General features: G+C 40.2%; 1 protein-coding gene across 1 annotated transcript in view; it reads right to left on the reverse strand.

The window, feature by feature from the left end:
* Window positions 1-1,588: 1,588 nt before the first annotated feature.
* The window catches only part of PKN2 (protein kinase N2), a 54,501-nt gene continuing 42,833 nt past the window's right edge, over window positions 1,589-13,256 (reverse strand). Inside the window, exons 9-22 of the mRNA XM_063165758.1 lie at window positions 12,361-12,504; window positions 12,147-12,222; window positions 11,649-11,823; window positions 11,279-11,408; window positions 10,683-10,819; window positions 10,515-10,590; window positions 10,341-10,432; window positions 9,172-9,348; window positions 8,540-8,602; window positions 8,367-8,443; window positions 7,059-7,201; window positions 5,714-5,821; window positions 4,062-4,142; window positions 1,589-3,981 (exon numbers count right to left, since the gene is read on the reverse strand). Coding sequence (XP_063021828.1) covers window positions 3,778-3,981; window positions 4,062-4,142; window positions 5,714-5,821; window positions 7,059-7,201; window positions 8,367-8,443; window positions 8,540-8,602; window positions 9,172-9,348; window positions 10,341-10,432; window positions 10,515-10,590; window positions 10,683-10,819; window positions 11,279-11,408; window positions 11,649-11,823; window positions 12,147-12,222; window positions 12,361-12,504 — 1,683 coding nt within the window. The 3' untranslated portion in view covers window positions 1,589-3,777. The remainder of the gene's footprint in view (window positions 3,982-4,061; window positions 4,143-5,713; window positions 5,822-7,058; window positions 7,202-8,366; window positions 8,444-8,539; window positions 8,603-9,171; window positions 9,349-10,340; window positions 10,433-10,514; window positions 10,591-10,682; window positions 10,820-11,278; window positions 11,409-11,648; window positions 11,824-12,146; window positions 12,223-12,360; window positions 12,505-13,256) is intronic.

The following is a 13,256-nucleotide window of genomic DNA, read 5'->3' on the forward strand; positions in this document are numbered from 1 at the left end:
TTTAATCCTCTTCTGCCAGTAGATACTGGAAATGTGCAAACTGAACATTTTTTTCTGTAGGTTGTACATTCCTGTTACACCTCAGGGAACTGTTGGTTGCAGCCATGAAGGATTCTGGTGCAGGTGTTAGGAGTATGCTCAGTCAGCAGGGCATGTATTCATTGTCTGATGTATTGTCTTTGACTTTGATGCAACATTTTCTATTATCTGAGCATTCCTGGTCTTGGTCTGTACTATTCTGCCTGTATCCTCTATGAGAAAAGGGGGATGCTGTGAATGGGCTGGGCCTGACCATTAATGCATTGCTACAGCTTGGGAATGCAAAGTTGGAAATTGCTTTTACTGCAAGTGCTGCTTTCCAGCATAGATCTGTGGTTTAAATCTGCTCCATGAAGATTGAAAGTGACTGAAATGTACATTTGCCCATAATGCTTGTCTTAAATCCTTTCAGGCATTAGGCACAAGCACTTGACATGTGATGGGTGAGTGTTTGCAGTTGAAATTGTTGCATACAGCAAAGATTGCCTGGACAGGAATTTAAATACATACGTACAAAGCTCTGAAGTGCAGCAGCTGGAGGCAGGGAAGTGCAATCCTGCCGTGACCCTGCAGTTCCTGTATCTCCCAGGGTGTGGGAGTAACTGTGCAGCACGAAGAGGCACAACTAGGAATCTGCTTGAAGAGGCAGGTATATTCTGAAGGCCATTTACTACTGGTTGCAGTATATTAGTTAATGTGAAGCATAGCAGGAAAAAATACGGCCTAGCTCTGAGTTTTTAGGCAGCTGTGGCCCCTGTGGTAGCTCCTGCCCTGCCTGTGTCAGCCCGGCCCAGGGGCGGGGCCCGGGGGAGGCACCGCTGCCCTCAGGCTGAGGGCGGGCTCCGGGCGCTCGGCTCAGCCGGGACGGGCCTGAGGGGGCGGCTCAGCAGCCGGCCCAGAGAAGGCCGGACAGGACGATGAAGGGTTGGATTATTCACACACAAGTGTGTGGGGAACATCTTCAAACGTTAATTCAACGGCAGTTCAGATTAAATCCTTGAAATGCTGAAGCGAGCCCTTTCTGGAACGATTGTTTAGCCAGTTGTGAAGTGTCTGCCTCGGGGCAAAATGGCCGCCTAAAATTCCATGTGGCTCCTAAAAGTAAAGAGTTTGGTTCTAAATGCACTTAGAAGAAAGCTTCGTCCTCTAGACTGTCCAAAGAACGAGCTCAGTGAGGTAGGTAGGTACAGATTGTAGTTTGGTTACACAGCTTGCTAAGGAATGGTGGTAGGAAGGAGACTGTAATGAAGCAGTACCCAGGAGCAGGGCTGAGTTGTCTCCCCTGTGCCCTCAGGGGAAGCCTGGGAGGGAGAATGCTGAGCCTGGCAGACAGACTCCAGCTGTCCTGACTGCTCCAAGCCAGAGACTGCTCAGAGGCAATTTGTAATGTTCTTTAAAAAAAAAAAAAAAAAAAAAAAAAAAAAAGAAGCCTACTGAGCTGCCACCAAGAGACTGTCCCCTCCTGGCATTAAGATCTTTTCTGAAGTTAGCTGTGGGGAAGACATGACCAGCCACTTCAAGGAACAGCAAAATCATGTTTGCGACACAATTTACAAATTACTCTATTTAGACCTTTAATTTGTGATATTAATGACTGCAAAACACTTAGAATGACATTTGTTAAAGGCACATTTCATTTAATGCATAGTGTACCATTCTAAAATATCCTAATTTCCTTACAAAGTGCTTGAGCAGCCACATACAGATAAAGTATAGCAAAATATATTTACAATCTAGGGTTTAAATCTTAATCTGCCTAAAAATATTTAAAAAACTACAGAGATAAAATTAGTGCTTTTTTCAGCTTAACTGGGTGAACATACCCTGCCCTCTAATTTTTTCTAATTTTTTTTTTTTTTAGTGATTTGCTTAGATTAAAAAAAGATTTCTGTACAAGATGTAGTTACAAAAAGGTATGTTTGAGGATACTTTTGTAAGTATTAAGCACCCTGTGAGATGCTTGTGTATATATATATTTGGGAACCAAAAAGGGTGAGCTGACTGTACCTCAAAAGTATTGGTTTCAGCTAGATACAGGAACATAATTTGTTTCTAGTCAATATAGAACCTGGAAACAAGGAATGCTGAGGAGTTGACTCACTCTTTCCAACATGATTTGTAGCAGTGGGGAAGGTGCCTGCCCCCTTCCTGTGGGGGATTGGCCTGATTTAGACCTAGTAATGATTATTTTATTTTTTTATCCCTTAAGCCTCTCCCCTGCCTAACCCTGTAGGTCTGTCCAGCATCTTGATTTTAAACCACCACCTTAGCATTGCATACTCCAGTGGTTTGCATTTCTTCTTTGAATTAATAAAATGACCAGTTTTAAATTCATTTGAGTGCGATGCTCACTGCCTTAGCCCATGAACAGCAAACTCCTGGCCAGGATGAACCTGTGAGGTTACAGTGCTGAATAGGGCTAGAAGTAAGGACCAGGAGGAAAATTTATTTTCCAAGAGTCAATGTTTGCTCACAGAACAGCCAAAAATAGGTCTTGGTTTACAAATACACACAGTGTCTGGTCTAAATTACTTTTCAACTTTTGAGGTACAGCTTTTAGTGTTAAGGGGTTTATAAAATATACACTGTTTTTATCAAAAATATTTATACATTCTATTACAACATATTGCTTTTTACCCTCAGTAACTGCCAATCCAGGGGCTGGAGCTCAGTGGCCTACATGGATACATTTTTTTGTTCACTTGGCCACTACGCAACATCGGTGAAGTGGTACAGTTAAATAACTTGCCTGGAGGTAAGAATACATTACAACTTCCAAATATACATGTTCACAGCATGTATACATTGAAAACTCTTACTTTTCCTAAGTGATATGATACTGTACAGCAGACAGAGGAGGATGGAGGGGTTAGATACGGACTGGGAACTTCTCTGCCCCCTCGGGCTGCGGGAAAGGCTCGAGGTGAGTGTGGAAGGGGCTGGGCCTGGGCCTTGCAGCTGCTCCACTCTGGGGTTTCACTGAGCAGCGTCCTCCTTACATTCCTCATCCCAACCAGGGCCTTAAGCTATGCTCAAGGAGCTTGAAGGCAAAACTGTTTGGCAAGTGACTTTGGTAAACTCTCCGGATTTTTCTGGGTTTTTCTTTGTAATGGAAGCACTTACACAGTTGTTATCTCAAAGGCAAGGTGTTTAACATTTTTCCTAATAAATACCATAGAAAATTTACAAAACAAGGCATGTCTGTTCTCAATAGCATTATTTTAAGAACACAAGATGAAGGTGTACGTAAAAATGTGTAGTTTTAAAGACTGCACAATGTTTAGCTGAAATCATTTGCCTTCTCCGACTAGAACCAGGTTCTGTGTGTGTCACCAGTATCCCAACTTACTTCAGTGTGGCTGAGTGGAGATTACCTAGCTCAAAGTCTGCATTTCCCACGTAAGGCAGATACTGTAAAAAGCGGCATTATCTGCTGTGGAAGAGTGAGAGGAGCTGTACAGATCCACGTGCGCCCATGTGCGGGAAGTTCAACACAGCCTGGCTTCACCAATTCAGCTTAGGAACGCCATAGACCTGCTTTCCAGTGCTCAGATAAAAAACAATATACAAAGAGGCCACTCTTCAAAAGAGTGTTAAAGCAGTACTTAAAAGGATCTTCATGTGATTTAAAAAAACCCAGAAGCTGCAGGTGGCACAGAAAGCAATTGAAGGGTCAGTATTCTTCAGAGAGAGGCATTCTTGTGAGCCAGTCAGCTGGGGCTTCACAGTGTGTGGAAGTTAACACCAATCAGCAATGTAATCAAAATCTCTGAACATTTCCTGCTCTTCTTCTGAAAGTATCCTTGGTTCCCGAGGTGGAGTGAGGATAGGTGCTTCAGAGGTAAATTCATCATCAAAATTACTGACATCTTCTCTTCCTCTAATGGTAGGGACGAAAGGAGGCTTGACTTTCTTGGCCAGTAAAGCATGCCAATCTATTTGCTGTAAAATAAATGAACTGATGTTTAGTTTCCCATCTCTACTCCTTTGGGTTCTTAGAAATAATACTAGTTTGTACTCACCCTGAAAAAGTGATGCTTTTTCACATCCTCAGCATCTTTCTCTCCAGCCCCAAGACGCCGCTCTGGATTTCTTCTTAGCAGCTGACAAAACATGCAGAGTTTCAGTGGAGAAATTCAGGGGCAGGGAAAGGAAGGAGGAAGGATGAGTGTTACTGTGTAAGGGCCAACAGCAGGATAAGGTGGACAGTAAAGCCATACTGTCTGACCTGTGGGTAGTCCTTTCCTCTTGGAGGAATGGACAGAGAAAGCTTTTAGCTTTTAGCAGAGCTCATTCAGCCTACCAGCACAGTTTCAGCAGCAGCTAAGGCAGCACCAGTGCCAGAGCAGACTCATCTGTCTCCCTGCAGAGCTGTGCTGCCATGTCTTGGTACTGGAGGTGATCTGGGGCAAGTCACAGAGTGCAAAATTCCTCTTTGCTGGTGAGGGTGCAGATTTATATAACCCAGTGGTTCTTGCTCAGAGAAGAGATTGATTAACCTTGCTGTCTCAGTGCTCACCTCCTTCACAGCAGTTGATTTACCAGGAGCAGGTTCAAGCTGCTTCATATGTTCAGCCAAAGGAAAGGGTTTCCTAGTTACCCCCAGAAGTTTGATGCTCCCCCTTGTGAACTGTACTGCTGTGAGCAGCCCCCTGTTCCAGGCAGGGCCCAGCAGCAGGCTGGGTTGATATTCAGATGCAGCCATCAAAAAATAATGTCTAGTATATTTTGAATGAAATTCTGTGATGGAAAGAGCATGCAGAGAGCCCCAACTGGTAAACTGCCAGTACAAAGTTCCTAGTACATGTATTGTGGGTGCAGTATAGCAGCACTCTGTGGCTTGTGGATATTGGCATGAATTTTCACAGCACAAATACCTTCCCCAAGTACTGCCTTAAATCTGTATTCTGCTTGCTTTCTCTAGGCAAACACTCTCTCCCTGAGACTAAGCACTTGTTTTAAGTTACCCAATATTTATGCTATTACTTAGATAGTTTTGTCACAGTAGTTACTGTGCTACAGCACAGTGCTGCATTGGGTGCTAAACTGATACACAGCATCAGGCTTATGTGGAGAGGCTGATTCCAAAGGCTTTGGAACCACCTCCAATACTGCCTTTCTATCAATTGTGATAAGGTGCTAACCTAGATTAAACTGCATTCCTTTGATAAGCAGACACAGCTCACTAAGGAATAGCACTAACAACTACCATAACCAAAATCAGCTGTTCCTTGCCAAGAATGGGACTGCAGATGCCATGTGTACAGTGTTCCCTGCCCCAGCTGGAATGTAACCAAAAAGATTTAGAAGTCTTTGAATTAAAATATTCATGTGACAATGCTAATCCACCAAACAGGTCAATGCAGCAGTGTTTGGCTAAGAAAAGAGAGCTGAACTATTCTAGTTAGGTAAAACTAGGAAACTGAGTCCAGAGAGAAAATGGAGCCTTAAGTGTTTTACACTTTAAAAACAAAAACTTGCTCCTAATAATGTGGAATGGCACAGACTATTTTCATTTAAGGTGACAGGCAGAGCATAAATGAAGCAAGTTTGAAATTTAATTGTCAAAAAAACCATGAAGTGCAGGTTCCTAATCTGTTTTGTTCCTCACAAAAGTAATTGTTGGAAACGGGTCAAGAGGGAGATACTGTAATAATTAGTAAAATGTTCTTACCCGTCTCATTATTGAGATGGCTTCTGTAGACAGAAATCGTGGATATCTTACTTCATCATTTACAATGCTGTCAAACACCTCTTCCTCATCATCTCCAGGGAAGGGAGACTATAAGGAAAGTGAAAAAAAACCCCACTATAAACAGGCTTAAAATCACAATTGAAAACAACATAAACTTGGCTGAATATTTGGAATTAGACACCCTGAAATGAAGTCTTCCTTCCCAAAAACAGATACATGGCTTTCCATAAGGAAGAGAGAAAAGGCAAGTTGGCATTATCCCATAATACCTACTGAAGGACTGTGTTTTAAAAATGTGCTTTTAGAGGTAGAAACACCTAAAACTGGGATCTTCTTTGAACTTAGGGTGAGTGTACATGGAAATTATCTATTAGCTCTTCTTTGGGGTAGCTACCATTCACAAATAGTGTGGGCAAGACAAATTTGTTTTAGTAAAATCTTCAGCATGTTGCAGCTCAAGTGTTTTCAAACTGTTTTGAAGTGGCCTGACAAATGTAAGTGATACTGTACAAGCTTTTTGTCCTTTTTTACCTGAAAGGAAGTGAAAGTAATTTGAATGACCATCTTTTTTTGAAAAAGAACAAAATGATGAGTTTTTAGCATGTGCGCTATCACTGTGCCACCTGGGAGATACTGTTACAAAATGGACCAGAAGGCAGAGCAGTATATGCAATGGCAAATAAACTTCTCAACAGTGATTTATTTATACCAGCTCATTTACATGGAACTGAGGCTTTATATTTTAGTGTGTTTGGCATAATCTTTCATTGCTATCCAGTTTTATGTGTTAAAGTTCACTTCCATTCAAGCTAGAAGAGTTAAGAAGTTTATTTTTTCCCCAAAAGCATTTGAAAGCAGAAGACTGATATTGCTGTGCACATCTAGATTTGGTAACAGATGTGTCCTGGAAACCTAGCTCCCCCAAACTGTATGTACAGATGTACTGTACTCTTAGAGACACTACCATTACTGAATTTGATTTAGGACATAATGATGCAATTAAAACAGAGTAAAGCAAAATCTGTTACAACTTGTTGGCTTCTACAATTGCTGGTAATTCAAGCTCCAGACATGACTTGCCAACTTCTCCAGTGTTACAGGAGCCAATATCAGGTGCATGGCTACTCAGTATTTCACACTTCTTTTTCTTGATGACTCACATTAAGATGCTGGCTGTAAAGCTGGGTATGCCTATGCATGCTGTATAATGAATACTGATACTGTGGCAGGTAGGGCATATGAAATGTTAACAGGCTGGTATCTTGAGGTTTGTAACCTTTGAACATTGCTTTTTATGACTCCACTGTACCTTACTAGAACTTACCTCACCCACCAGCATCTCATAGATAAGAACACCAAGACCCCACCAGTCTACAGCTCTTGTATAGGAGGTTTCTGTCAGCACCTCTGGAGCCAGAAATTCCGGTGTGCCACAGAATGTGCTTGTTCTGTCTCCAAATCCCATTCCTGAAAGTTACAGATGATGAAAAGCAAGCAGTATTTTCTGCCATTCCACAACCTGTTTCTCCAAGCAGAACCAACTTCAACCAGTACTGTAGATCCAAGGCCTGGGACCTGAAGGCTCAGGCCAATGAGATAAAACATTCCCTCCTTCTTCCTCCCCATGCCTTGGTTTCATGTGTGCTTCCATTCAAATCTTTCTATCCCTCACTATATGCAATGAGCCAGATTAAGGTTCCAGTTACATCTCTGTTACCCAGTTGTCTTTGTTTGGAAAGATACAATCTTATGCTCCATTTCTAACAGGACAAGAAAATGCAGTACACACTAGTTTAGCCAAACGTGCCCCTCTGGATGCTTCTACAGTGCAAATTACATATAGTAGAGTAAAACGTGGAGTGTAGTGAAAGAACGTGGAGCACAAAAAGCCCTGTGGATTTGCCAGAGGGGCACAGTTTGGGACATCAGCACCACCAGGCCTGATGGGACATGACAAGGGGAGCTGCTGCAGAAAACTTGGGAAAACCATTAATTGTAGCAGTCAGTAAATGAAAGAACTTTCCTTCTCATTTTGTTTTGTCATTTACAGAACTTACTTGTAGCTACAGTCACAGGACTTGCCCTGGCACTCCTGTCTGAAGACATACTGAGTTTACCCAATTTCCTCTTAGGCTACCTTAAAGGAAAATATATGGAAGACAGGCTAGAAAAACTGAAAAAGGATCTTTGCCCACACAATGGGTTTTTAGAAAAACACTGTAATAACTACCTCTATTTGGTATTTGCCAGTAGTGAGATGCTTGAAAGTAACTTTCTAGGCTTCCTTTTTGGGACAATCTCTCAATTTTAGCTGTAGTATACTTTGCATATCATTTTCCTAAGAGTCACACACAGAATCACATTTCCATATACTCAGAGTTGCAACTGTTTCTGAGCTAAAAAAAATACATAGTCCATTTGTAAAAAACAAGAGCTCAGGATGGATTATAATGGCACTTGATTTTGTTGTGCAGGGTCAAGATGTTTAGAATGAAGAAACCACCTAAGTTTTTCCTACTTGTAAAATGTAAATAGACCCTGTACATATCTGGCAGTCCAAAACTCTCAAGGAACAGTCAAGAGTAGGACAGACTATGGAATTCCCCTAGAAAGAAAATTTAAGGGCCATTACCTTCTTTGCAAAGACCAAAGTCAGCAATTTTCACAAAGCCTTCTGTGTCCAGCAATAAGTTATCCAACTTCAAGTCTCTAAATGAACATTTGAGAACAAAATTGCATCATTGATGTGTTTCTTTAGTACTGTTCAGAACAGCTGAAATTCATCTGCTGGAAATGACTACTTACCTGTACACTATTTTGTGCTCATGTAAATACTGAAGTCCAAGAACCACACACGCAGCATAAAATCTGTTGAAAAAGTTAAAATTTCAATGGAATTTTGTCTTGCTTTTCAGAATGGGAAGTCCATTTTTATTGATTTTTTATGAGCCATCCTTTGAAGATTACCAATTGGTTTTTTGGGTACAGATTAGTTTTACAAGGCCAGAGTTTTAAAGCCAGATGGCAAGAACACCTAAACTTGCTTTCAAACTGTGGCATGTTTGACTGGGCTGGAGGATAAATTTTCTGTAGTGTTTACTGCTATAGCATTGAAGGTTTTCTAAATGAGCTTATTCTTTCCTTTTTTAGCTTTGTCTACTATTTTAACTCTTCATTCACATTTTTAATGTGATCCTAAAAAAAGTATTATAAAAACTAAATACTTGCATATAGATTTTCAGTGTAGAATTCAGTGTAGATTCAGGCACATTAAACCTGCATGTCGTCTTCTAACAACAAAATCAGTTAGAATCTCCAACCCTTAAGCAGCATTTACTGAAGTGGCATAATGTGGTGGCATGTGGTGATAAAGCCCTTAGTTCTTATCCACTGAGCAAAGCCTTCCCTTAATGCCACAGGAAGGGAGGGATACTCACACTGCTCTGGGCTCAGAGAAGACATCAGTGTGAATGTGCATCATCAGGTCCCCACCAGCAGCATATTCCATTACAAAGCACACGTGATCTTTGGTTTGGAAACAAGCAAAAAGGTTCACCAAGAAGGGATGTCTTACACTATTCACAGTTTCAAATATTCGCTTTTCACACATCAAGCTGCAAACAAAATCAGGAACAACATAAAGCTCAGTGCTGAACAACAGTTTTTCAATTCTCAGAAATTACTGGTATTTTATACTTTATGTTTTTTGCTCTGTTCCTCCAGATAAGATAAGAACATTTTTTTTGTTCAAGAGAGATTTTGATATCAGGATTTCATGAATTTATATTTAGCTTTCCCAAATGAAAAGAGAAAACTTAGCAGTCCATGAAAATTGTGCCAACAATTTTCCTTCCAAATACTTGGATTGCATTAACTATGCACTGCTATCATGTGACATTCTTTTCAATCAATTTTTATTTTAATTATTTTCAAGACATAAAGAGGAAATCCAGTGACAGTATTACAGATATCTCTCTATAGTAATTCATGGTTATTTCTCCTTGAACTAATTGTTTAAGTTGTAGGTTATTGTTAATACAGCTATCTTTCTTCCTGCAAATGAACACAGTCACTCTTAAGCAACTGTAGAAACACCTTCTTGCACTAAAACCAAACAATTTTGTAATGGCTCTTTCACGTCCAGGCAAATAAAAAAACCCAAAAAACCAGAACCTGAGTTTGGGGTCAAAAAGATTGAAAAACACCCAACAGTGGAGTATACAAAGAGAAATATGAAGGACAGAGCATGACAGTATGTTACAGGTTCAGAAATAGCAACAGAGGTTCTGCCAGTAAAGCAAACAGTCACTGTTATCCCCTAATGTGATGGAAGTAATTAGAATAAATACTTGCAAGAGAACCTGAAAATCAAAAACAGGATCAGCTTTAAGTCAGAGCTGTAGTTCAGGCATAAGAAGGGCACTAAAACAAACCAGGGGTTACTCTGCTTCCTGCTTGCCCCCGAACAAGAAAGAATACACATCTACAGCAGCCAGCTACAAAAGGAGATGACAACTGACTTTGCTCTTCCACTCAATTCAGCAGCTCCCTGGCAGAGCACACAGCTGGTTTATGGAATCCACATGTTTATACTGTACAAACTGACCTGTCCACTTCATCACGAGCCACAATATCTCCTTTCTTTAAGGCTTTAATAGCAAACATCTCATTTGTGTTTTTGTATTCTGCCAACAGCACCTAAAACAGAGGAGATAAATTTAAGAGCTATATCTACTTCTTGATGAAGCCCTGACACTTGAAACAGCCTTTTGACATTTACCTTTCCAAAATGTCCTCTGCCCAGTACAGCGCAGCATCTGAAATCCTTCAGACTGAACTGGAATCTTTGTTGTGATCTATGTAAATAAAAATTGGTCACAAAGTTTCTAGTTTGTTAGCTGTAAGAAATATTATTCAGATCAAAACAGGAAAAACACTGGTTTTTTACCTTCTATCTTCAGATTCTCTGGTGTTGGTGTATTTCATGTCTGAATCTGGAACATCAGACTGACAGATTATTTCAGGCTGGTGTTTTGGAACAATACTATTTCTGCCATTTTCAAAATCAAAAGTTGCTACTTCATCCTGTGAAGAAAAAGAAACCTGAAAATTTAAAACTGATTGTGAAGGCAAATGAAAGCAGAAATTTTACTAAAAGCACATGAAATTCTTAATACACCCATTGCCTAGGCTAAAATGACGAATTTCCAGATGATTCAGCTAAGTAAGATTTTAGCAGACTGATGAAACCTACTGCTCCAGTAATTTTGCTCTCTCTTAATAAAACCATATTATCCTGAATACTCTAATAGTTTTGGAGCTCTGGCTTTTTTCTGTGTTGGAATTAATTACATGGAGTGTTAAACACAGCAAGCACAGAAACAGTCTGCCATCAAGAGCAATCGGAGCATTCTACTGACACAATTCTGTGTGTGGAAGTTAAGGGAGCATGTGCTGATTTATAAAGGCAGAAATCCATCATAAAGATGCCAATACTACAACCATGTTAAACTGTATAACCCAAGACTCTTAACAATTACTTACCTGAGAAGGCACATCAGGAGCCTTTATCTCAGAGGAAGATTCACAAATTTCTGCAAGGGAAGATGCACGGGGTGGAGCAGGTGGAGGCTCTGGCTCAAGTTCAAAGTCCAATTTGGCTACAGGAGAGTCACTGGCAAGAAAATAAATAACTCCTCAGTGTATAGCAAAGACTATTTTAACACTTGTAGATTTCTCCTAAACCAAACGTGTGTGTCTGGATCTAGCTACAGAATAATTCTCCACAACTAAAAGAAGGAAAGGTGTGCAGCCTTTCAGGATAACTGTGCACACATTCTGTACATGAGGGCAGAAGCCTCTCAGTGCTCCCTCCTGTGCTCAGGGATACAGCAGAGCTGCAGGGGTGACCTACCCGGCTGGCAGGGTCAGTTCAGCGAGCTGGGCATCCACCACTTGGCCTGTGGCAGGCACTGCTGCTTGGGGGCTGAAGGTGCCAGAGTGATTCACTGTAGGAATAGCTCTTCTCACCAGCCTTCCCCAAGTGGCAATATTAATATTCATCTGAGGAGCTCGGAGAAATGTTTTGCCTATAGATATTGTGAAAAAAGAAAACAGAATGCAAGTAATTTTCTTACTCATTACCAAAACCAATAATTAAAAAATCCCATATTAATTAATTTATAGTTTATGAAAAACAAACAAAATTTATAATTTTCCTTTGCTATTTCTAATTAACCACAATTAAATGCTAATGCATAATAAGGAATTCTTATACAAAAGATTTCTAAATGCAATGCCAAATCCTTCATTATCAACAGTATAATTTGCAGGCAAACATTAGACCTCTGTATAAAAAATTTCACAGATCTATACAAGTTTTAAGCTTTACATGTTTATATGAAAGAATCACCTTGTTGTTTCGAAAAAATTTTCTTCTGCCTCTGGAGTTTTGGTCTTCTTTCAATAACCGGATTAAAAAATGTAACCTGCAGTTCAAATAACGTGTGTTATAGTTGAAGTTTCAGAACAAAATGCATTCTTAAAAGTTCAAGGAAAACTTGTTAAACTATTCTGCCATGTAATACTTTCAAGTATGTTCAAGTGCTTCAAAGAAACATTCTTACCTCTGCAAACAGAGTGCCCTGGGGTTCGAGATAGAGACACATGCCATGCCGTTGGTTATCCAGGAAATCTTCCAACCTCAGAAACTTTACTGCACACAAAGATCTCCAGTCACGCCAATAAACTGAGATTTCTAATTCACGTGACTATGACAGGAAACACAGACACAGGAAATCACTTATTAGTAATTGTTCTGCAAGAGTTACCACAGTACAATTGTAACATCAAGGAACTCAAGGATCAAGATGCAGAGCTGTTATTTTAAAAGGCTGTCAGGGCTAACCAGTCAGACTGAAGCTCTGATGATCACAGCATTTCACTTCAGTTCAGATGAGATCTCCAGTGTAAAAATAAAAGCACAGATGTAAAATTTTCCCTGAGAGTAGAAGCAGAGAACCACAGTAACCAGACTTTTTGGGTCAGTCTAACAACATTGCTTGTTCAAGATGTTTTACCTCAAGCTCTGACAACAAAGCTTAACTTGTGCTTAGAAACCTCAATTTTGGTAGTTTCCATATTTTTTACAAGTACCAACTTCATTTGATGCCTGCAAACATTTTCGTACCTGGATATTCATGATGATGCAAAACCTTATAGACTATCTCTAGAAATGCATACACCTGTTGTAATATAGTTGTAAAGAGGAGTCAAAAACTTCAAACTACCAGGAACTACTGCTCTATCTTGTTGATGTGATTTATGTATTCTTAGAGTGTCTTATATGTGTGTTACAAAAACCTGTCCCAAAAGGGAAGAATCCTGCAATGTAACCGCACCATCGCATGTTACTACTTCAGTTCCATCATGATACATCATTTTACTGTCTACCATGGCTATGATATGTTTTAAAAGAAGTAAAAGTCAAGAAGCACCAGATTAAAGAATAACAGGGCTTGGA

Source organism: Melospiza melodia, chromosome 11, assembly GCF_035770615.1.
Source record: "Melospiza melodia melodia isolate bMelMel2 chromosome 11, bMelMel2.pri, whole genome shotgun sequence".
Classification (NCBI taxonomy): domain Eukaryota; kingdom Metazoa; phylum Chordata; class Aves; order Passeriformes; family Passerellidae; genus Melospiza; species Melospiza melodia.